Source organism: Notolabrus celidotus, chromosome 15 (genome assembly GCF_009762535.1).
Source record: "Notolabrus celidotus isolate fNotCel1 chromosome 15, fNotCel1.pri, whole genome shotgun sequence".
Classification (NCBI taxonomy): Eukaryota; Metazoa; Chordata; class Actinopteri; order Labriformes; family Labridae; genus Notolabrus; species Notolabrus celidotus.
The window spans coordinates 25,308,164-25,331,553 of record NC_048286.1 but is presented as its reverse complement, the minus strand read 5'-3'; the positions used below and the strand labels follow the sequence as shown (position 1 = coordinate 25,331,553).

Sequence of the window (23,390 nt, the reverse complement as noted above, 5' to 3'; positions counted from 1 at the left end):
AGTTAAGTTCCTTACTTAAATCGTCCTTGGTGGGAAATCAATCAGGCAAGAAACATGTGATAATGAGTCATTAAGACACCTTTAAAGTGCGAATTTAGCATACTGATCTGAATGCACTCTATGAGCATTGAGCCAGTATCTCAATGATTGTCTGCTGTTCTGTATAATATAGGTTAATAGAGCAGCCTGAGTTAGCGGAAGGTCCAGCCCCCTTTTTCCTCAAGCTGTCAGTCATCACATGCTGCTGCTGCTGCTGCTGCTGCACAACCGGAACACCTCCACGCGCACACTAATCATGCCGGGACTGCTGCTCGGAGATGTTTTTCCTGATTTCGAGGCAGAGGCTACCACTGGGAAAATCAAATTCCATGAGTTCCTCGGAGATTCGTGAGTTAAATAACTTCTTTTTTTTTTTTTTAAATAATTTTGTGAATCTAGAACTGGAATCACAAGAGCTTACCAGCTTGTGTTTAGTTCCTGCTTTTTGACTTCAGCTTTGGACCTTTGCATTATGACAGCTAAAAGTTTAAACGATAGTGTTGGTATCAGAAATGATGCCTACAATCAACAGGTTCCATTGTGCATCCAATCCAATCCAATCCATTTTATTTATTTAGCACATTTTAAAAACAAGGTTACCAAAGTGCTGCACAACAAATACAAACAGTAGAAATAAATAATAAACAGACAGAGATCAACACAAACTCTTATGCTGTATTAAAAGCCAAGGAGTAAAAATAAACAATTTCTTTACTGTACTGGACACATTAATGTTCCTCAGAGTCAACAACACTGTGATATAAAATCATATTTTCTTTTTGTGTGTTCGTCATATATCTGTTTTGATCACAATAAGATAGTGAGAATGAATGGCATTAGGTCAGGGCAGGTCAGAGGTCAATGCTTCACCATACAATCAAACTGCTGACCACATGAAAATACAACAAAAACGTTTGAGTGACAAGGAGGTCACATCCTGTCAATTTGGGGTCAGCTGCATCATTCAGCATCATTGTATTGTGCAACCAAACGAGCAACAAAAGTAACCTCAGTACTCACACATTAGGAGACCCTTTATCTTCAAATCTAACTCTAAATTTTGAGTTTTTACTCAGATTGTAAAGTCATGTTGCCACAGTCCTGACCCAGACATGACCCCTGACAGTTTTTTTTATCCCAGATGGGGGATCCTGTTCTCTCACCCCGGAGACTACACCCCGGTGTGCACCACAGAGCTGGGCCGAGCTGCCAGACTGAGCAGTGAGTTCAGCAAACGCAATGTCAAAATGATCGCCCTGTCCATCGACGGCCTGGAGGATCACCACGGTTGGACCAAGGTGTGAGCCACAGCCGGGTCTGCAGGTTTCTAGACTGGACTGAACCAGTTGCACAAAGAACCTCTGAGTTTCTAAGCAAGATCAAATTGACTTTTGCAACATATGCCACTTATTTTAAGAGCATGCTTACAGTCAAGACTCCTTTATTCCCTTTCGTCCATTATTTTTTAATAAAACGTTTAAGCACTACTCACCACTGCACTATTATCATATATTATTTTTAGCCTGTACATATTAGTCATGCCTATTTGTTATTATTTTGTGTTTATAGTTGATGTTATTGTTATTTTTGTTATTATTATTATATTTATATCTTTATGTTATGCCTTGTACAAAGGGAGCACAGTTTACCAAAGACAAATTCCCTCTGTGTTCAAGCATACCTGGCCAATAAAGCTGATTCTGATTCTGATCCATTGTATCACAAATATCACAGAAATTGCAACAAATTGTTATCACAATGGAGCACAGTCAATGTAGCACTGACTTTCTTTTTAACACCTCATGTTTTGGACAACTAGGACATTCTAGCCTACAACTGTGAGGAGTCAGCATGCAGCTCTCTGCCCTTTCCCATCATTGCAGACAGTAAACGGGAGCTGGCAGTCGCCCTCGGCATGCTGGACCCTGATGAGAAGGACAAAGATGGCATGCCACTCACTGCCCGCTGTGTGAGTCTACACAGTCACATTCTGAGCTCTAGTTTAACTTCACATCTTATATTTACGGTCATGCCAACAAATATCAGTTTATCTTGTCTTAATCTCCTTCTCTCTCTCTCTCTTTGAGTTTAGGTGTTCATCATCGGCCCTGACAAAAAGCTCAAACTGTCGCTCCTCTACCCCTCCACCACAGGACGCAACTTTGATGAGGTTCTGCGAGTGGTGGACTCACTCCAGCTCACGGCAGGTCAACGAGTGGCCACACCTGCTGATTGGAAGGTATGTCAAAGCGAGCTGGACTGGCACCAGATATCATAGAATCAGGTCTATAGAGCTGCTGATGTGTAGATTCATCTTATCTGTGTCTGTGTCCCCTCCAGCCTGGAGACTGTGTGATGGTTCCTTCCAGCATGTCTGAGGAGGAGGCATCCTCTCTGTTCCCACAGGGCGTCTACACCAAAGATCTGCCCTCTGGAAAGAAGTACCTGCGCTACACACCGCAGACTTAAGAGCAGCACTGACAAGTATGTCACATGAATGAACCTAAATCCAGTTTCTCTCAATCCTGGACCCTGAAGACCTTTTCTGATAATTAAACCTCAGAATCCCTGTGATATATGAGTGTTAGAAACATAACCTTCAGTGATATGAAGGTTTCTCTAATGAAGACATTTTACAGAGCTCTAGAATAAACCTGCACTGTTTATTTTTTTTTCATTAAAGGCAACTTTTATGAAATGTATATATTTGATATTTGATATATTTAAATGTAAAGACAACTGAATACATTATGGCAGCTAAAACTGTGATTATATGTTTGAGCTTTACTCATGTATCACAGCTTTTGTATTTTTGGACCAGTGCAAGAGGAAGTGGTTTTAGGTGTCACTGGCTGACATACTGAGTGCAAACAACACCATGTGTGCTTTCGTTTGCATTTTATCGACAGGATTAATCATTAACAATACAGTTATTAAGTCACTCTTTTTTTAAATCGTTCAGTATTTGTGGACTTTTAAAAAATGTGTTGCTACAACTTTGGATACATTTAGTCTGGTAAAATCATCATTTACAGCATCAAATGTTTCATATTTTGGCAGAAGAATTTCATTTGTGAGGGATAATAAAACAATCAGTTCCTCTTTTTCCCTTCGACTCTGACTGACTATTGATATCAAGCAAACAAGGAAGTGACTTTTGCATACCTCTCTGCCACCTTTCTACCATAAGGTGTCTGTTAACTCAGCTGTGCAGGGATTTGGCGTCCCCCCCTCACCAGGTCAGCAGCATCAGTGAAAAGCTTATCAACCTTGATCCTGACAGCAGGCATCCTCACTGAGACGAACGGACAGGAGTGTGTAAGGACAGAGGAAAGCCGTACGGACAGGAAGCGGAAGAATCAGATAAAACACAGTCGCAAAAGAACAAAGGAAGGGGTGTTTAAAAATGAATGAGTGTCACTGTTGAGTTGAAACATGTTGAATTATACATCAGAACCCACAAGGGTGGAGCAGTAGGGAAAGGCATCATGAGCACGGTTTTATCGTTTCAATCATTTATTAGAAAGATTTGAAGCTGAGTGTACGTGATGTTTAAAATTGAATGTCACCTTCATTTGGGTTAGAAGAGGAGCTACAGCCTTTCTCCAAATTCGTCTCTGCAAGTATTATCTGCCAGGTGGTGGGAAATCTGCCAGCAGCTGTACTTAAAACAAACCAAATCCCCGCCCAGATATTCAGCCACAGAGAGCTGCTTCTGTCTAACTTCTGAGGTTATAAAGGCATTGCATTTAAGAAAAAGTACAGCTGAGACCCCTCCTTTTGTCTCCAGTGTGTGGATTTGTCATCACCATTACGTCAGAGGGAGTCAGCACCGGCTCAGCCGCCTCCCACCAGCAGTGTCATCTCTGGTTCATGAGGGTCTGATACTCCCTCTGGTGGGCAAACAGTTGCAGGAACACCTTGTACTTTCTCTCATAAAAGCTGAAAAAACAATTAAATGCAGACAACAATCACTCAAACAGGAAGCAGAGGACTGTATTTGCAGTTTTTCTTTGGTTCTATACTTGGCAATGACTCAAAGGAGACAAGCTGATGATTCAAAATTCTGTTTTCACCTTGAATTAATTGAAAAATTTAACTAAGATACCTTAGTGTCACACCAAAGTGCTGATATTGTGCGTTATTATTGAATAATTGAACAAGCATCATATATACTGTAAAAATCTCTTCATCTCACCTCTGGAGTTCACAGTCAGGATGAACAACTTTCCCCACTTTGGCCATTTTCTTCATGGCCTCCTAAAGCAGAAATAACGAAGACAAACATCCCTCAATAAATGATGTTATGCACATTCAGTCTGAGGCCAGCCCTGACCCAGTTATAGTATTAACACAAGCCAACTGCACTGGTTTTGGTGTGGCTCAGTTTATGACTAATGCAGCGCAGGGCCTCTCTGCTGTCTAAATCTACAAAATCCAGCCGGTGGACTACGTGCAGCTCAGAGGATCAGACACAACAACTGCCTGTCGTACTTGTGGCTGAAAATGGATTGACAGGTGCAGCCTAGTCCAAACAATAACTTCTTATTTTTAGAATATCTGGCTTAAAGGCTTGTCGTTCTCTTGTGTTATGGGCTCTGAGACTGAGACACCAACGGATGATAGCTTGACCTAGCAAAAAAAAATTAATCATCGCTTCGCATCTTAAACACATTGTAGGCAAATCTGCTCAGAGAGTGAGGCCAGCAGAGCCATACGCTCACTGTGTGCATACTTTGTAACACTGTTCCACCCAGCAGATGGAGGCATTGAGTCATTGGTTGGAGGATCAGTGCATATGGCTTTGCATGCAACTTTTTAAGGTTATTTTAATTGGACACAAATATTTTCAAAAGTTTGCATTAAAAACTGCAAAGGATGTTTTTAAAAATGTGTCACACTACATAATTAAGTGCAGTTTAACTTTCATAAAATCCCCTACACTTTTAAGGGACTTCATTATTATATATTATTATATTTAAGATGTCATGACATATAAAATATTTATCGTACACCTGCATTAGAAAATGAAAGTGTGGTTTCAAACAAGATTTCAATAAGTTGTAGGAGCCATGAAGGACTCAAGTGTTTATTGTGTCTTAATTTTGAGGTTCAGGGTAGGTTATTGTTTATATACTTTTTGTGGTGTTATTTTTGTTGTTTGTTTACGGTATGGTTTATTGTGGGGTCAGTTAATTAGGTTATTTACGGGTCATGTGTTAGGGGCGGGGATATTCAGTTCATTTTGGCCACCAGTTTTCTTTTGTTTGCATGTAGAGAGAGGGGGTGAGCTGGGTCTCCATACTTTTTGGTGACCGCTTTTTATCACTTATTGTTGCTTATCTCTGTTGTGCACTTTATCATGAGTTAATTATCCTTTTTTGTTAATAAAAGTTTAAACACTTTACTGACACTTTACTCGGCCCAACCTCAGCCTCTCAGCAGCTTTTGGCCCTTGTAGTCGCTACAATAAGTTGTCAGGGCAGAGTCCAATAAAATAGGCTGTTTAGTTGGGAGTCCATTATAAAAACCCTAATGTATGTGTAACAAAAGTTGATAAAGACAGAATTTGATTGTTTGGAAATAATTTAAACCTATCTTTTTTGATATTATTATAATTTATTTTTGTTTGATTTGAAATGTATTAGTTTGTACAAAGGTTTAAGTAGAGACACACAAGTAATGACAATACTGGTAAAATAGAAAACAGACAATGAACAAACCAAATGAAACAAAAATTTACTATACTATAGAATAGAATAGTGTGAAAAAAGTATGTGTATGATATTTTTCCCTCATTAGACTATTTATCTTCACACTGGTTCTTTGCTGAAAATAATACGTCAATTTTTTTTGTCTGTTTGTTTTGATATTATTTTAATTAATTTTCCCAATTTTTTAATTTTTAAGAAACATATAAACAAGTACAGGGTGATTTCAAAGACTGAGTCTTGTTTCCGCGTGGACAAACTCGGACATGTCATAAGAAATGAGATTAGACAATCAAAACAAATCTATCACTTATAAAAAGAAATCCAAAATTTTCCCAATTTTTAAAAAATGATTATCATTTGTTGTGACTGCTGAACTTATCCATGCACATATTTCCTGTTACACATAAAAACACTTCACATGATTTTTTTTTTTTCAATCATAAGGGGAACCAAACTGTTTATTGATTAGGGGTACACAGAGAGATAATTTCAAGTAAACATTTCTGAGGATCTGTGTGTATTTGTTTAGATGTTTCCCAGGCATGTTAATGTTGTGTAATTAAAAGTAGTGACCCATGTTGGATAGCAGGAGCCATCACAGTTGAAAGTTGGAAAGCTGGACACAGACACTGATAACTATCAGGGTCAATTCCATCAAGATCATTTTATATATTGTGCAAGGAAGTCTGAAAAGCCCCTGTTAAATTAACTATATGGCCGAAGTCAACATACAGTTGTGTGTGAATGTGTGTGTGTCACTCCACCTGTATAGTGCTATAGTCCTGTGATGCACATGCACCCAGGACTGCAGCTCCTATTAACACGGCCTCCATCTGGTCAGGTAATACAACAGGCAACCCTGTAAGAAAAGAATGATGAACTGAATTGGCTTCAGAAGATATATAAATCAGTCTTTCTGTATATAGCTCCAAATCACAACAAGCGTTATCTCAAGACAATTTTGCAAACTTAGCAGGTCTAGACCGTACTCTATGTTAAATGATTAACAAACATCAAGACAGGATGAGATCCAGTCCCATCTGATAGACAGGAAACAGTCTGATCTCATCTTTATCTACCATGAGCAGAGCACTTTGCAGCATTTAACAAGCAAAACTTCCTTTTAACAGACTTATAACAGTGTTTTTGGTTTAAATTATATTGTAGCGAACCCACTTGTACGTTTTCTTGGAGTCATGATAATATTTTAAGGCAATGTCTTTATTGTGTAATTCACGTCATCGGAGCCTTCATCTTCCCTCCTCAGTATTTCATACCTGTAGCGTTGGCATTAATTTGTACAAACAGGGCATTTTTGCTCAACCCGCCGCACAGGAAAAGGGTTTGGATGTCATGTCCTGCTTCCTTCATGGCCTCCAGAATATGAAAAGTACCGAGCTGAAACCAGAGAAGAATACACAAGAGGATTTATGTCCCAGATTTAAAAAAAACCCAACAAGATATGACATTCCTTTCTGGTTTAAGTTATCAGTTTGTTACATTATGAGACGTATCAAACAGGTGACTCACAGCGAGGGCTTGTACAGTCGCCAAATAGAGCAGGGCTAAGTCATCAAGGGTTTGGGAGAGAGACAGTCCGATCACCTGCAAAACAGAAGTGAGTCATAAGCCTATTAAACACTGCAGTTCTGAAGGGGTGGAATGAAGTTCAGCCATCACTACGCCTTTGTACTTACACATTACACCCTGAAATGACGAAGAATTTGTGTATGATTTCGCATTGAAGCACAAGAGGCATGGTTTGTAAACTAAGTAAGAGCACCACATACACACACTCATACATGCACACACACACTGAACTGTTCTGCCATGTCAGCTAAGATGCTACCCACAGTCTTCCCCCTGTTACGCCTCTGTTACTACCTGCCTTACACATTGCAGATGAGGCGTAACAAGGGCATAAATATCCCACCTTGAAATGGCAGTATGTAAGCGCCTATTCATGCACAAGAGTTTTAATAATGAGGTTCATCATAGCAGGGGTGCATTCACCACAGATGTAATTGTTATAGTAGATATCTCTGAGGTTGTGGTATCTCTAACACCAGCAGGGATTCAGTCAAAAAACATTCAGCAGCTCTATGCTCTGTGGCTTCCTGCTTCCTGGAGCTATAGATAAGTCCTCGAAACAATAACCAGTTTACTGAGCTCAAAATCCTTTCAGTGGCTCAGTGAGTTATTTGCACTGACAGAGACGTGAAAACCTCAAAGAAGCAGACATAATTTGTTTCAACTGGAAGTTTACAAGAATGAAAAGGAATATTTGCAAATCAAGAAAAATCCATCTTAGATATTTTGTTGCTCGTTCAGAACTGACCCTGGACGGGATCACGGTGCTTTGACCAGTTAAACCCTTAAAACAAGAGTTTAAACGTTTTTGAAGTACAGTTTTTCAGTTTATTTCTATTACTATTACTATTCATTTTAGATTCTGATAATGACATTGACATCTCTCTCTAGGCTAACTGTTTCTAGACTCTATGCTCACCAAGGCAAATCTTTAGCCGTGTTCACAATGCAAACAGGAAGGCAATCAAAACAATAAATAAAATCAATTTCTAAAAGTAAAAACAGTCTGGCTTACTTTTGACTCTCCTACAACCACTCCTTCTCTTGTGTTTATTGAAACTTAAACCCCATGCTTTGACTCATAATATTTCATATCTTTGTTTACATGAGGCTCTGACCCATGTTTCCTCACCGTGCCCTTCAGGGTGGGGTCAGCCAGAGGCGATCTATTCCCGTGAAAGTCCGGCCACACATGAAGACTGGAGCCCAGCAGGTCAACAGCAGAGCCGGAGTTAGCCATCAAACTCAGGTGGCTGTTCAGGTAACTGTAGATGTTTTCACCAGCAAAGGGAACTCTATGAAAAAACACAACAGTAAACAATCAAAGAACTTGATTTGATATATGTTAAAACGTAAAGACTTTTCTGTCAGAGCAAGAAAAGCACAGGCGTTAACAAGAACTTTCTAAACTGATGTGAAGAAAATCAAACAACTAAATAATGACTGATTACATTTACAGCAACTACAGACTAGTATTGTTAAGAACACACAACAATACTAAGTCCCTAAACCTCACAAAGCTTTTAGAAAATGATCAAACATCAGGGTGAAAAATGATGTGCTGGAACTTTTTTAGGAAGTTCAGCCGTGGACTCATCAGCTGACCTCTGCCGTGCCTGTTCCTGGAGCTGCGTGTAGGCGGCGTGGCCCTTCACCATGTGCTCGATCTGGTGGAGGAGAGGAGAGGAAAGAGGATTACAAAAGAAAAAAAAAAGAAACAGCTTATGACATAAAGGCTTGTGAAGCTGCAACTGATACATGCATTACGTTTATTATATCACTCTATTGTATATTTACTCTTTTGGAAAGTAACTGGATCTTTAAGGGAGGATATAAATATTACTAAAAACAAACAAATGTTATTAGGTTTACTCTAATGTATAACAAGACAAAATATTCACGTATGAGAAGCCAGAATGAAAGGAAATATATCTAGTGTGCACTTGTAATGTGCTCTTTTGATAACTTTTTATCATCTAGCTACTTCATAATTGTCATACTTTGATAAAGAGGAAATGTATAAAAACAGAGCTTCAAATGGAGTACTGTGGTGCAGAGATGCCCTGTCCTACAACTCTTTTTCTTTATATTAAATAAAGATGATTGTTTAGTTCAGAGCCAAACGAATGTCATGGAATAGTTATTTTTATTAGTAATATTTTTTAATTTATTTATTATTTAAAAAATGTTTGTTTTATTGGTTATTACAAATTTTAAGATTAATATAGATACATATGTTTATTATTCTTATTGTTAATTAATTAAGTATTGTTAATTAATTCATTAATTTATCTATTTTTATTTGTAATTATATATTTTTTATTAATATAGATTAATATTTGTGTTATTTTTCCCACTTATAACTAACAGCCTCATCAATATTTGTCAAAACAATCTAAATTCCAGATTTTGTGCTTACCTACTCAATGGTTTCTGAGCTTTGTCAATAAATATATTTATCTGATATTGAAGAACCTTCTTATATATTCAGTTATACACTGTGTGTCCTGTGTGACTCAGCTGATTTAAGTATATTCAAACCAGATAAGGTATAACTTGTTTATACGCAGACAAATCAGATCTTATTTTGTTACAACCAACCCAACAATATTTTCTTATAAAGACATGAATCACCTCCTTGTGTGTCTGTAACAGACTGCTTTGTAAAGCTGTTGTTTTGGGTGGCGATTTCATCTGAATGCATTTATACAAGGACTACAAACATCTAATCTTTACTTTCCTTTGCATTAAAGCAGGTCTGTAAAATCAGGATCATAGCTTGTACATAGACTGACCAGCCTTCCTGTAGCACTCTGTCCTCCCTCGTTGAGCCACATGTCAGGTACCATGGCAGACAGGCAGGGCCCCCACACACCGGGCACAAACAGGGGCTTCTCACTGATCTGATACAGACAAAGGTGAAACGTTGAGTTTATATAAAATTTAGACTGAACATGAGAATAAAAATGGTTTCACATTTAGAAAAAGAGAGACTGTGTGGAGAGAGAGTGGTAATATGTGAAACCACATGCATTACACAACAGATTGAGTGTCAACAGTTTGCTTCACATGGTTACTGCTAGTGGCCTGTGAAGAAAGACTCCTTAAGTTAATATACAATGAAAAAAACTAAGAAAATATGATGTGTAATAATAACATTAGAGAGTAAGGAAGTCAGAGCAGTCCCCACAGAAGTATTCAAAAGTGTGTGTATCAATGTAAGATAGGTTTTACATCATCTCAGAGTTTTTTAACACCTCAGAGGCTGTGAGTGTGTTATTCACAGTGGTAGGATGTGTGTTAGTCATGCTTTGACATTCTTGGGAAACTATGAAAATGTCATACAAGCCTTCATGGAGTTCAGGCTAAATCTGAGTTTTTAAAAACTGCACATAAATGACAGAAAAGACTGAACATAGTTTCTACCAATATGTTTAACAGGAAACATTTAAAGAGCATCACACAGACAGAAGGTGAAAATGCCCAAAGATGGCTTGAAACCACTCACTGCCATGTGACAGGTTGATGTTCCACAGATCATTGCCATACGGCATGTGATTGGCTGGTCCTCACAAGGTAAGTGAAAGCCTTTTACGTCTGCACCAATCACCCCTGGACAGAGAAAGAAATACATGTTTTAATCTTAAGATGATAATCCACATCCACATTTTTCAGGGACAAAAATCACATGAATATTTCCCAGTCAGGGACAAATCACTATGAACTGCACATCCAAAACTTGAAATCCTTTTGAAGTGCTTCTCTAACCTTCACATGTGATTCAGCAGTGACACTAACTGCTGGGATAATGTTTGTCAAGCTGGTTTGAGTTTAAGGTGGAGGGTTCAGGGACAGGGGGCGTACATCACGGTGACACACGCAGCGGATAAAAGTGCAGAGTGTTTTAACCCCTGACTGATACAACAATATGTGATCGGCAGAGGTCACAGCCAGGGGTCAGAGGGCAGAGTTCATGAGCAGTTTATCTCACAGAACAAAACCAGATGGTTTGGATTTCTGAACCAGAGGGATGGCGTCCTGCTGCACTGAAGAAGGTAGATACAGTACAGATCAGCAACAACTGTCAACTTTTAGGATGGCCATCTCAGAGTGGCATGATTTCAAACTACGACAGCCCCTTGTACACATTGACTCCTGACATTTTCTTTCCAAACATTCTGGCCCCGATGCTTTCAGGGACTTGTACCTCACATCGAGGGATGACCTGTGTTTGGTGTACTCTCACAAGTCAAAATACATGCGCAGGGGAAGGAGGAGTCCGTAACAGAAACAATATCAGTCCACGTGTTTGCTGATGTTAAATGTTTGACGATGACCTGCTGCATTAGATTAACTGTCTGAATAAAGATAAAAAAACATCAGTTCCCTGCCTCCTCAGGTCAAAATTTTCACATTTGTACACAGCGTACTTTAAACCATTGGCTGGAACACTCTGAACTTCCTGTTGGTATTGACATTCCCCTGAGATAGAAAACCATTGTTTGGTAAGACCCTGGCCTCCTCTAGCACCACATATATGCTAAAAGAATTCATCTGACTCAACATTTTTGGGTGCATTCATATATTCTAGTTGATGAACAGTGTTACTTTTGACACCCCATGGGTTTTATTTTGGTTTGCAAATGGATTGCTAATGATTGCTAATGCATCTTAGAAAAAAATGCACATGTTGAGGGTTTAATACCAAGGCCTCCTGCATGAGCATCGATGAGGGAAGCACCAACAGCAGTTCCTGGTTCCAAACCCAAATCTGTTGCCGCCTCCTGGGTGAGGCCGTCTCCCAGCGGGCTCCCTGGAGGACATGTCACACTGCCTGGATAACAGAAAACAGCTGTCCTTATTTAATTCAGTCTCATTACTTTCAATTCAATTCAAACAACTGTATAATGGTTTGAAGCAGCTTGTCCATAAATACATAAAGAACACACTGATGCACAGAAAACAACAAATTATGCATAATAGGTCAAATATGAGATCAGATTTAAAGTGATTAAAGTGCAGTTTTATTAAGTATTATTTTCATACCTATTCTGGAACAGTTATTTTCCAGCAGATCCTCCACTCCAATACTGCTCCAGAAACTTGCATCCCATCCCTCTGGAGGACAATATGTCCATTTACACACAAGAGTACATAAAGACCTGTTAAACATAGCAAAAATGGTACAGTCACATGTCTCAGAATATGTCTCTGTTGAAGACCACATGAGCAAAAACAGATTAATAAACAATGCAGTTATTGATGTTACACCTTGGTGAGGGATAACCATGTTCTTAAAACAGACATTTTATTAAGACGACTTATCACACGAGCACAGAGATCTTCATTCACAGGGTCTTACCGTGTTAAAGAGCCTGTCGCCTTCCATGACAGAAAGTCAGGAAGATCGAAAAAGTGAGCAGCTTTGTTCCAGCAACTTTCCCTTAGATTCTGAAGGAAAGAAAAAGACACGTGAGTTTTTATGAACCCCTGATCTCTGAGAATACTTAAAAAAACTGAGTTGACGCACATAGATCAGAGAATATATTCAGGAGTTTCCATCTATAAGACTTCCCACTGAGGAAAAGGTGTGCAAAGCAGACACATGCTGAGCAGTCAATACAGAGAGTGAAATTAAACACACAGAGATCAGCAGTCCTGCAGTGACCTTGCTCACCTCTCACCTCTTTCAGCCACAGCAGCTTAGGGGGCTGCATCTCTGGTGACATGACCCCTCCAACTCTGCTCAGGACCCTGTGGCCAGTGTTTGTGATTCGTGCAGCTTGCTCTTCTGCACGATGATCCATCCACATCACCACGTTCCTTTGTGTGTCACCTGGGGAAGCCAGGGGGGGAGGTATGACAGAGTAATAGAAAGATCAGCTGTTGTTTTTGAATACTGTAAACAAAAATGTACCAAGTGGTCAGTTCAGCAGGTGAAGAGTTTGGGTGTTGTATTTGTAAGCTTCAACTTGGCAAGGGTTTGGAAAGGATAAAATGTAAATATATGGAGTTCCAGGCAGCATACTGTCTGTCATTTAACCTGAGAATTTTGCTCCTGACCCTGCGCTCACTTCACTTCACTGAAAAAAACATCTGCTCTGTAGCTGACCCTGACCTCTGACCTCACAGTGGAGGAGGGGACTTTACTCTAGGAGATCAGTAAAGTATCCTATTACATTAGACCGCAGTAAATCACCAAGTAAAGCCCAACAACAACTGAAAGTCATCATGCTGAAACGTTCCAAGAGGGCCATTATTGTAAAAAAAAACAACATACAAAAGCCTTTCATTTTTTATACTTCAGTGTATATAAAAGTTGTCTTACAAACCTTTCCTGAATAATAGATAAATAAATAAATAAATAAATAAATAATAAAACAGATACGTAAGGGAGATGATTCAAGCTACAGAGTAAAGACACATTTTACATACCATCCTGATTGACTGTAACAGGCTGGAAGCTTTGGTCCAAAACCACAAGAGAGCAGGTGGCGTCAAAGCCAATCCCTCGTACCTGAGTCTTCTCCACATTAAGTGTTACTCTCTGGAACAAATATCCAAAATACAGTAAGAAAAATCACATTAGATTAATGCATTTTAACATGGTTGGGGTCTTTAGAGTTGTTGCAAGAGGCTGTATGAACACTGTGAACAGAATAGAGCAATGGAATGGTTGGCTCAATAAGTTTAACATAAGGAATATTTTTTTGTATTAGTGAGGTAAAGGACACATTTGCAGTTAAAAGTTATAGGGTAATTGATGAAGCATTTCAGTAATGGATAATCCCTCTAAATGGACAACTGTAGATGAATAATAGATTGCTGTTTAAAGTACATAGCTTATTCTCAATTATTGGCGGTAAGGAAGAGGAATAAAAACTTGACACCAACAGGAAAGTACGGTGGCCCTGAAGTGCAAATCACAACGTCAAATCAGAAAACACAGCAGCAAATCAGAAAACACTACGGCAAATCAAAAAACACAACGGGAAATCAGAAAACACCACAACATTAACCAAACCGGAAGAAGTAGGTACCCTAGGGGTACATGACTCTTCGCTGAGTGGACTGGTCTATCCTTTGAGTAGGTAGTAGTGTTTTCTGAATTGCCATAGTGTTTTCTGAATTGCTGTTGTGATTTGCACTTCAGGGCCACTTCAGGAAAGGTATCATTTGAAAGGTACACTTTTGGAACAGCATGGAGTTTATGATGGGGTCCTTTAGTTTACCTGACACTGGTCTGAGATCAGCTTACCTTGACAACAGTGCAGCATTTGTCCCAGATCTCAGTGGAGGACTGGACATAGTGGTCAGCCTGCGGCTCCCAGATGCTGATGGGCTCCTCTGCAGTGCTCCTCAGCTGGCCTGTTCTGGTCACCAGAGCTGCCCTCACACTGGCAGTGCCCACATCCACTCCAACATAATAGACCTCTGCCATGAGGAGACGAGCTGATGAAGAGGAGGGGGGGGGCAGAGAGGGAGCAGGGGTCGATTGTTAACCATGTTGCACATTAACAGTCTGTATTTTGCGGTCTGTTCTGAAATAGGTGAAAGTAAAACCACATTTTACATAGTGTTTATCCTTTTGATTGATGGTTCAGTTAATCAGTCACTGAAATCGTCTTAAACTGAAGATAACACAAAAGTGAATCCACGTCATACAGATGGGAGTTTTTCGGCAATAAATCGCATCGAATAACATTTCTACGTACACGTAACATATATGTAAAACATACAAAACATCTCTGTCACTACTAGAGGGCAATCTTGGAACTTACCAGCGGGTAGAAATCTTATTTCAGTGCTTAAAACATCTCTAGAGTTTATGATCAGCAGACTTTGTGCTGCAGATTGGTCAGAACTACGGAAGTCGAAGGCGGACAAAAAGGACAAAGTCGACTTTTTAAAAACTTACTAGTATATGTCCAAAGGGTCCAAGGCAAGAAAGGCGAGCTGTGCACTAATGACTGGTCTATTTAAAAATGTATATTTATATTGTGTAATATACACTACCAGTCAAAAGATTGGAAACACCTTCTCATTTAAGGGTTTGTATTTATTTTAATTATTTAAAACACTGTAGATTAATACCAAAGACATCAAAACTATGAAAGAACATATATGGAATTATTTAATTAACAAAAAAGTGTTAAACAAACAAGAATATGTTTTAGATTTTAGATTCTGTAAAGTAGCCCCCTTTTACCTTCATGACAGCTTTGCACACTCTTCGTATTCTCTCAGTCTGCTTCATGAAGTGGTCTCCTGGAATGGTTTCTAATTAACATGAGCTTTGTCAAGAGTTCATTTGTAGAATGACTTGCCTTCTTAATGTGTTTGAGACCATCAGTTGTGTTGTTCAGAGGTAGGGTTGGTACTCAATGGATAGCCCTATATGACTACTGTTGTAATCCAGATTATGGCAAAACCAGATTATTTCATAGTTTTGATGTCTTCTGTTTTAATCTTAAAATAAATAGCAACCATTGAATGAGAAGATGTGTCAAACTTTTGACCAGTAGTGCATATGTTTTTCTTTAAAGTGATACAATTCCTGCACCACATAATACACACAATACTTTGATTTCTGGTGCAATACCTCATAACCATGTGCAATATTGTAATTTATTCCATAACATATCTTATTGTAATATACATCTACTACATGTGCACTCTCGCTTAGGCTAATTTAACTTATTTAATGCTTATTTAAGTACTTTTATATCTTCTTTGTACAGAAAGTATTTCTATTTTTATTTAGAATTTTTGGATTTGTGTTTAGGTTTATATATTTATTGTCCTTACTGTCTTGTTGTTAAGTACTAGTGTTCCATTTCCCATGTCAAATTCCTTGTGCGTGCAAGCTCACTTGGCAATAAAGCTTTCTTGAAACTTGAATCTTAAACATAAATATCAGGCTACAGGCGACATCCTCTTACACATATCATGACTGGTAACTATGGGAGACAATAATGGCATTTACAGTGAATATCCCCGAGATCCTAAACCTAGCACAAAAATGTATTCACTGTTTTCTCCCTCAGTCATGGGACTGTTTAAAGAAATATGCATGGCCTGATCAAAGGGTCCTCTGGTGAAATAAAGGCTCTACATAAAGATGTACATATCTCACAATTTGATTTTGTTTTCAAGGAAATTAAACACAAAGGCATAAAACCAGCTGAGACCTTTTCTGCATCCTTTATTGAATCATATTGTAGTCTGTCTTGTATTCTAGCTTTATCATGTTCAGCTTATACTCTGTCATGACACAAATTCCAAAATGAAGCTGTTTTTAACCAAATTACTGAAAGCCCACACTTAATGTCCACAGAATTTGCCATGACAGGACTCTAAAGTCATCCTTTGTATGATTTAAAGGGTGATTCAAATACTTACGTACAGACTTTTGTAGACTGAATATTATAAGAACTGTCTTATGATAATCAACACAACCATACCCCATATATATCTTGTCTTTTTGCAGTAAAACAAAAATAATTCTGGATGATGTATCATGTAAATGCAGTAGAAACATAAACAATTCACAATACAAGGGTCGGTCAGGATTCATGATTAATACAAAACTAATTTCAATTCAGTTAATACTCTAAAAAAAGCATGTAACTGATCAAATTATTGCACACATTGTACATACTTACCTGAGGCTTTACAGCTCTTTGATGCCCTGAAGCCAGTTGGAATAGACAGTTTGTGGTTTGTCCAGTTTAAGATGTGACTGTTGTTGCTGTTAACAGAAGGACATTTGGGACACTTGCACATAAATGTCCATTAATTGATCAAAAGAAAAATGTGCAGCAACATTTTTGCTTATCATTGAAGGGAAATCACAAATATGTCTAAATACAAGTCTCTGTCCCGTTGAAGAGCTACAATAAGTCATGCTATTCAGTCATCCAGAACAGAACAGGCTCTACTAAATAGAGTGCAGTCATGCTTAATGTTATTAGGTACATCTTTGCTTTATTTGCTATAACATACCAGAGAGAGAAAAAAATGGTACATGTCACTACATGCAGAAGAATTCAACATAAATCACTGACATAACTTACTGCATTATATTTTAATGACTAACAGATTTGAAAAGTCACACTATGTGCTCTGTATCCTGCCTCGACTCTCTTTATTGTGTTCTTTTCTTAGAGGAGCTCAGCAGCTGTCTAAAGGAAGTGCTGCTGGCTGTGATGAGTGTGTTTGGATCAGGAATGATCAGCAGAGATGGAGAACAGAGAAAACCCAAGCAGCAGGACAGGAAGAAACAGATGGTCTTTAACAAACACTGAACGGACAGTGTTTGAAATCTCATCTGTCTCTCTCACTGCTCGGTGTATCTTTGTCCGTGTCTGTGGGTGTGTCTATATGTGTTTCCACCCCTGAAGCTAATCACAACTTTGCCCTGTTGATACATACACACATGCGTATATAGCCTTGCTCTTAAGAAAAGTGAGGCAGTCCAACCTCTGCACAACAAAAGCAGGCGTGTTGGGAAGCAGTCAGGACGAGCTCCTGATTAGAAAACTTCACGCTGGAAACAGCTGGCCCGTGCAGGGAGGAGGAAAGCACTGTTATCTAAAAGCGACCCCGTCAGGCCAGCAGAGGGGAAAAGCTGACAGAGAAACAGGAAGCATCGCCAGGGCACAGCAGCAGTTTGAAAGGAAAATACACCTCAGTGGTGTTTCACACAGGTGTACAGAGAGTTCATAAAGTGACTGTTTCATTAACAGCTGCTCTGAAATACTAACAGAAGAAAAAATAAGAAAATAAAAACTGAGGCCTTGTTTGTCTTCATTGCTCCTGTGGTATTAGACACCATAGTTTCTGAGGCATTTGCAGTGATGGATTTTCACTACAGGGTGTCAAATACTTCCAAATGGGTGTTGTACGGCGTGTTGGGAGGACAACATTTCATCTCAAGAGTGTTGACCTCAAGCAGCTCTGGTTCTCCCAGGCTGTCTGGGGCTGTTAACTTATTTATAGTTGGCTTCAGGAGAACATGTTGAATAATACAATGGAGGAGGCCAGATAGGCTGGACTGCAGCTGTACAGAGCCTTCAGTCATTTGTGTAACTTCATATTTACCTTTGAGGCCTGTTAGAGTGGACCACGGTATGAACTAGATACATTCTACTTCTATCAAACCAGGAAGTAGATCATAACCACATAGCAAGTGGCCAAATAAGGAGCCAGACTGGCCTAGGAGTCTTTGGACTAGAATCTATAGAGCATATTTACATGTATGCTAATCTAACAAAGCATGACATTCACTTTCATGTGTTGGCTGAGCTTTTGTGTTTTACTTTGTAACAGATGAAACTAACTCAAGACTTTGGACATTTGTTTTATTCTGTGCCGATTAAACACTGCGTTACAATGTTAAATTGAGATAAGAAAACACAGTTATATTTATCATTGATTCATTCAAAAAATGTAACATTACCTCCCCCCACAAACTGTGTATTTGTATTTATTATTGAGCCTGTGTTTTAGACGTGTGTCTATTTTCATACCCACTTCTGTAAATTAAAGCTGTATACAGACACACGGCTTGCTTATCTCTGTGAAACCTTATATTTTGGTCTGTATACTGTATGTCTGTGTGTAAATATATGTAAGACATATTGTTTTCAATTTCTCATACTTCCCAATGAAATCAAACACATATCCTCTGAACTTTCTGCAGGGACTCAGCTAGAAGGGAATGTTCTCACCATATTGGCTTACATTCCCTATAAGTTCTGATAATGTTTCATGACAAGGTTTTGAATGAAAGAAGAACATTTTGTCTTTAACATTCAGATGATGTTTTGATAATATTCTTTGGGTAACAGACAAGGTTTTGAGTTTAATATTCAAAGAACATCTTCATGATGTTTATCGGTTTAAAAATGTTCCTTTTTTAACTATTAATGTTAGAAGAACAGTTGTCTTTAACATTCAGATAATGTTTTGATAATATTCTTTAGGTAACAGATTATTGAATGTTTTCTATAAAATGTTCCCATAATGTTACTTAATAACAAAGAAGCCACATTCTCAAAGCAACATGTAAAAAATGTTTTTAGGATGTTTCTGATGCCTCAAATCATAAAATGTTTTGTTTAAAAATACTCTGGTGATATCTAATCTGAACAAAGATAGAATGTTTTATCTATAAAATTCAAAGTATTTTTTGATAACATTCTTTGAGTCACAGATTATTAAATGTTTTTAGAGTACGTTATCTGAGAACACATTGTGAACATAAAGAAAACTTCCTGCTGGGAATGTTTCAAGGACATTAGGGCATAATATTCGAGCACTGTTATCACTTAACATTTATGAATGTTTACCAAACATTTTATTAGAGTTTTTAGAGAATGTTACTCGTGAACATTCTTTGAACACAAAGCAAACTTCCCGCTGAAAACATTACAGTAACACTATCTGTAACATTAACAGATGTTTTTAGAACAGAACATTCCTAGCTGTGGACTAAGAAGTATACTTTTACATTCTTGGTTATGGAAAGACCTCATTATAATGTCTATTTTTAAAGAACTTTTGGCACATCTTCATCTTTATTCTAGATGAACCCTTTCACCCTTTGACCATCAAACAGCACATCCCATAATGTTATTATGGGTCTGTACCTGTATCTATTTTATTTTTTCTTGTTTCTGTTTTGTTTTGGGTTCCTTTTTTCTCCCTCTCTTCTCCTCTGTTTTCTCTCTCTTCACAAGTGTTTAAATGTGTCCTTGTATGTTTTGTAAAGTTTGTACTTGTTAGTATGTCTGTATCAATTACATGTTTACACACTAATTGGTGAATTATATACAAAAAAAAAAAATGATGGGTCTGTACAGACAGTGGCATCTTGTTCACTACACTTTTATTTAATGTGTATTTTGATATTTGAATTAACCCTCCTGTTATGTTCGTTTCTCTGGAAAAACAATAATGTTCCTGGGTCAATTTGACCCGGGGCATATTCAATTATCCAAAAGTGGATAATAATACCCCCAAAAAATCCCAATACACATTTTTTTAATCTAATTTTTTAACTCAATTACTAACAATTAAATCAAGATTTAGTCCACTGGTGTTCTTTAATTCTCAGATCATGATTCAATGAGGATAACTCACTCGTTTTTCATTTAAACTAATGTTACACTTATTTTAATGTACATTGGAAAGTTCTGAATATAAATATATAGTAATAGTTTTACATGACATTGATATTTTTAATTTTATTTTACTTTTTTTTTTTTTTTTTTTTATGAAGTAATGTTGATAAATTAACACGACACCTCTTCTGTCACATGCTGCCCAGATTTTTTATACTGCATTTAGCTGGTTTTGAGGGCATATATCACCTAAAATAGACTTTAAAAGGGTCAATTTGACCCGCAACATAACAGGACGGTTAAGAATAATGATTATTGGTTGTGTGTTAGTCAAAGCCAACGAGTCTAATGTGGGTCAGGCTGTCTTTAAGGATGGGTAACTAATAATTGAGCGGGTAACTAAATATTCAAAAACACTACGTAATCCCAGAGTACATTGCTCCACTGTCTGCATTACCTAATCCCATAAGCCATCGCGGGGGGGCGGGGATATGGCTAGTTGTCAGAGCAACCTGCATGTCATTAGACAACCCCCGCCCACCAGACCATCTCCAGCCAATCAGAGGCCGTAGAAATGACATCATTGTTATTTTCAGTGGAGCAGCAGCTTAGAGGTGGATAAAGTTCGTCTCCACGTTGGAAGTGATAGAAAGTATTATCCCGTTTCAGGCTGTGTTTGTAGTTTTTCACGGAGGAGAGGAAATCAAAGAGGATTCTTCAGATGTGGAAGCAGTGAGGGTTTGGCGGCAGAAGGAACTGCGGTGTTTGTTTATGATCGGATCAAGAAGAAGAGGAAAGTTTTCTCAGGACGCGAAGTTGTCAAGTGAGTTGAACTTCAACAATAGGCGGACTCGATCACAAGACATTTCAGAGATAAAGTGTCACAGGACGAATGTAAACGCGCCATCGGGGACACTTTTGTTTCATGAAATAAGGTAAAAACTTTATGTACAAGAAAATGGAAGCGACGTTCTACGACGAAGCCGTGAACGCCTCGAACTCTCAGCATGACGGGACGGCAGCGGTGTACGGCTTCAACCCCAAAACCCTCAAACAGACCATGACTCTGAACCTAAATGACCCGAAGAACTTCAAGCCACAACTGAGCGCTAAGGCCCTGGACATCCTTACGTCCCCTGATGTGGGACTGCTGAAGCTAGCCTCCCCGGAGCTGGAGAGGCTCATCATCCAGTCTTGCACGGGGCTCACGACCCCCACCCCGACGCAGTTCGTCTGTCCCAAGAACATCACGGACGAGCAGGAGGGGTTCGCGGAAGGGTTTGCCAAAGCTCTTGCTGAGCTCCACTACCAGCAGACCCCTCCTGCCGTGCACCCTGACGCACAGATCGGGGCGAGCAGCAGCAGCATGGCATCCGGCGCTGCTGTGTCCGAAAGCGGCGGGATCCCCTACAGCTGCACAGTGCGCACAGACCCACCCGAGTACACAAACTTGGGCACCTTCAACCGGCAAATGGGGTCTGCATCGGCACCTGCCAGTGAGAGACACCCACCTATAAGCTACCCCGCCGCCCCACAGCAGTCTCACAGCCACATGGACCACCAGCATGCGGCTGCGCAGCACCAGCGGCTCCATTCGCTCAAAGAGGAGCCGCAGACTGTCCCCGAGATGTCCGGAGACACCCCGCCGCTCTCCCCCATCGATATGGAGAACCAGGAGCGCATCAAAGCAGAGAGAAAGCGCATGAGGAACAGGGTGGCCGCGTCCAAATGCCGGAAAAGGAAGCTGGAGAGGATCTCCCGGCTAGAGGACAGGGTCAAAAACCTAAAGAGCCAAAACACGGAGCTGGTTTCCTCAGCCAACGTGCTGCGGGACGAGCTGGCTCTGCTCAAGCAAAAGGTCATGGACCACGTTAATAGCGGCTGCCAGCTCATTTTGACGCAGCAGCTCCAAGCTTTCTAGACTGAAAGGGAGGGAGGGAGGGAGGGGGGGAGAACCAAGGGACGTTTCTTGGGACCAAATGCAGCTTAAAGTGGGACTGTTCAGCCATATCATTTCAAGATTTCAGACAAAATATCCTCGTAGGCTGTTTCCAGTAAGTTTCTGCAGGAAAAAAAATGCACCGATGGAGAGTGACTGTGTAATTGGTCAGTATGATGGTCTGACACCACCAAACTCAGTGCAGGGACGCACTCAGCTCACAGTAAACATGTGCTTCCTCTAGTGTACAATTTTGGTATTTCTGGCATTTTTGACACTTTTCATTCAATGTGTATTAAATAAGAAGCAGTAGTATGTCAGTCTCCCACAATTCAAACGTATTGTAAACAGATTGGATCTCATGCAGTCCTGTCAGACAGTCACTTCATGGGATCACCTTGCATCAGACAGAAACATAGTGTGAACGAAGCCCTCTATTTCAAGCTGCATATACTTGAGTGGAGCACTGAGTCCCACCAGCTTCTTTACAGTTTGTACAGAGTAACACTAACAATAAAAAAAAAACATGTTTCACACCTTTTTTCTGCAAGGACTCCTATAGGTGTGTGTGTAGCGTTTACTGACAAAACCCTGCCTTACTTTCTTAACCCTTTTTTGTTGATACGAGTTTGTGATAAAGGTGTAACTAATGTTAGACCCGAAATAACACTTTGTAATAATATTTGTACGCTGTATTTTGAGCACTTCAGAACTGTAAATATGACGAAATAAAATGTTTGACACGCGTTGAAGTGTGTGTGTTTCTGTAATTACCCAATACAACCTCCCTGTGCTGTACATAAAGTGTTTGTTATCAAAGGAACTGGGGCGGACGGGATATTGAGTCACCAGTGCGGCGTGGGACGCCTGGAGGAGCTGGTGACTCTGCGTGGCCGCTGATTGGTCGACGTGGTCTCGGAAGTGAGCCGCAGACTGCCATATATGGAAAGAGGTCTTAAGTGCGCACTGGGACGGGTGAGA

General features: G+C 39.4%; 3 protein-coding genes across 3 annotated transcripts; 2 read left to right on the top strand and 1 right to left on the bottom strand.

The window, feature by feature from the left end:
* The first annotated feature begins 191 nt into the window (after positions 1 to 191).
* On the top strand, positions 192 to 3,920 carry LOC117827177 (peroxiredoxin-6-like). Its single transcript, XM_034703688.1, has 5 exons — positions 192 to 387; positions 1,181 to 1,337; positions 1,859 to 2,008; positions 2,132 to 2,278; positions 2,380 to 3,920. The coding sequence occupies exons 1-5, from the start codon at positions 239 to 241 to the stop codon at positions 2,506 to 2,508; spliced, it is 732 nt and encodes a 243-aa protein (XP_034559579.1). The 5' UTR covers positions 192 to 238; the 3' UTR covers positions 2,509 to 3,920.
* fggy (FGGY carbohydrate kinase domain containing) lies at positions 3,538 to 15,220 on the bottom strand. The gene is made up of 16 exons (XM_034703686.1): positions 15,125 to 15,220; positions 14,602 to 14,795; positions 13,779 to 13,890; positions 13,028 to 13,179; positions 12,706 to 12,794; positions 12,390 to 12,505; positions 12,049 to 12,177; positions 10,852 to 10,955; positions 10,139 to 10,246; positions 8,949 to 9,010; positions 8,476 to 8,638; positions 7,284 to 7,358; positions 7,031 to 7,151; positions 6,518 to 6,612; positions 4,238 to 4,299; positions 3,538 to 3,981 (listed from the first exon to the last, which is right to left on the bottom strand). The coding sequence occupies exons 2-16, from the start codon at positions 14,782 to 14,784 to the stop codon at positions 3,900 to 3,902; spliced, it is 1,653 nt and encodes a 550-aa protein (XP_034559577.1). The 5' UTR covers positions 14,785 to 14,795; positions 15,125 to 15,220; the 3' UTR covers positions 3,538 to 3,899.
* A 5,772-nt stretch (positions 15,221 to 20,992) lies between these two features.
* LOC117827223 (transcription factor AP-1-like) lies at positions 20,993 to 23,156 on the top strand. Its single transcript, XM_034703749.1, has one exon. The coding sequence runs from the start codon at positions 21,417 to 21,419 to the stop codon at positions 22,389 to 22,391; it is 975 nt and encodes a 324-aa protein (XP_034559640.1). The 5' UTR covers positions 20,993 to 21,416; the 3' UTR covers positions 22,392 to 23,156.
* Positions 23,157 to 23,390: the final 234 nt, after the last annotated feature.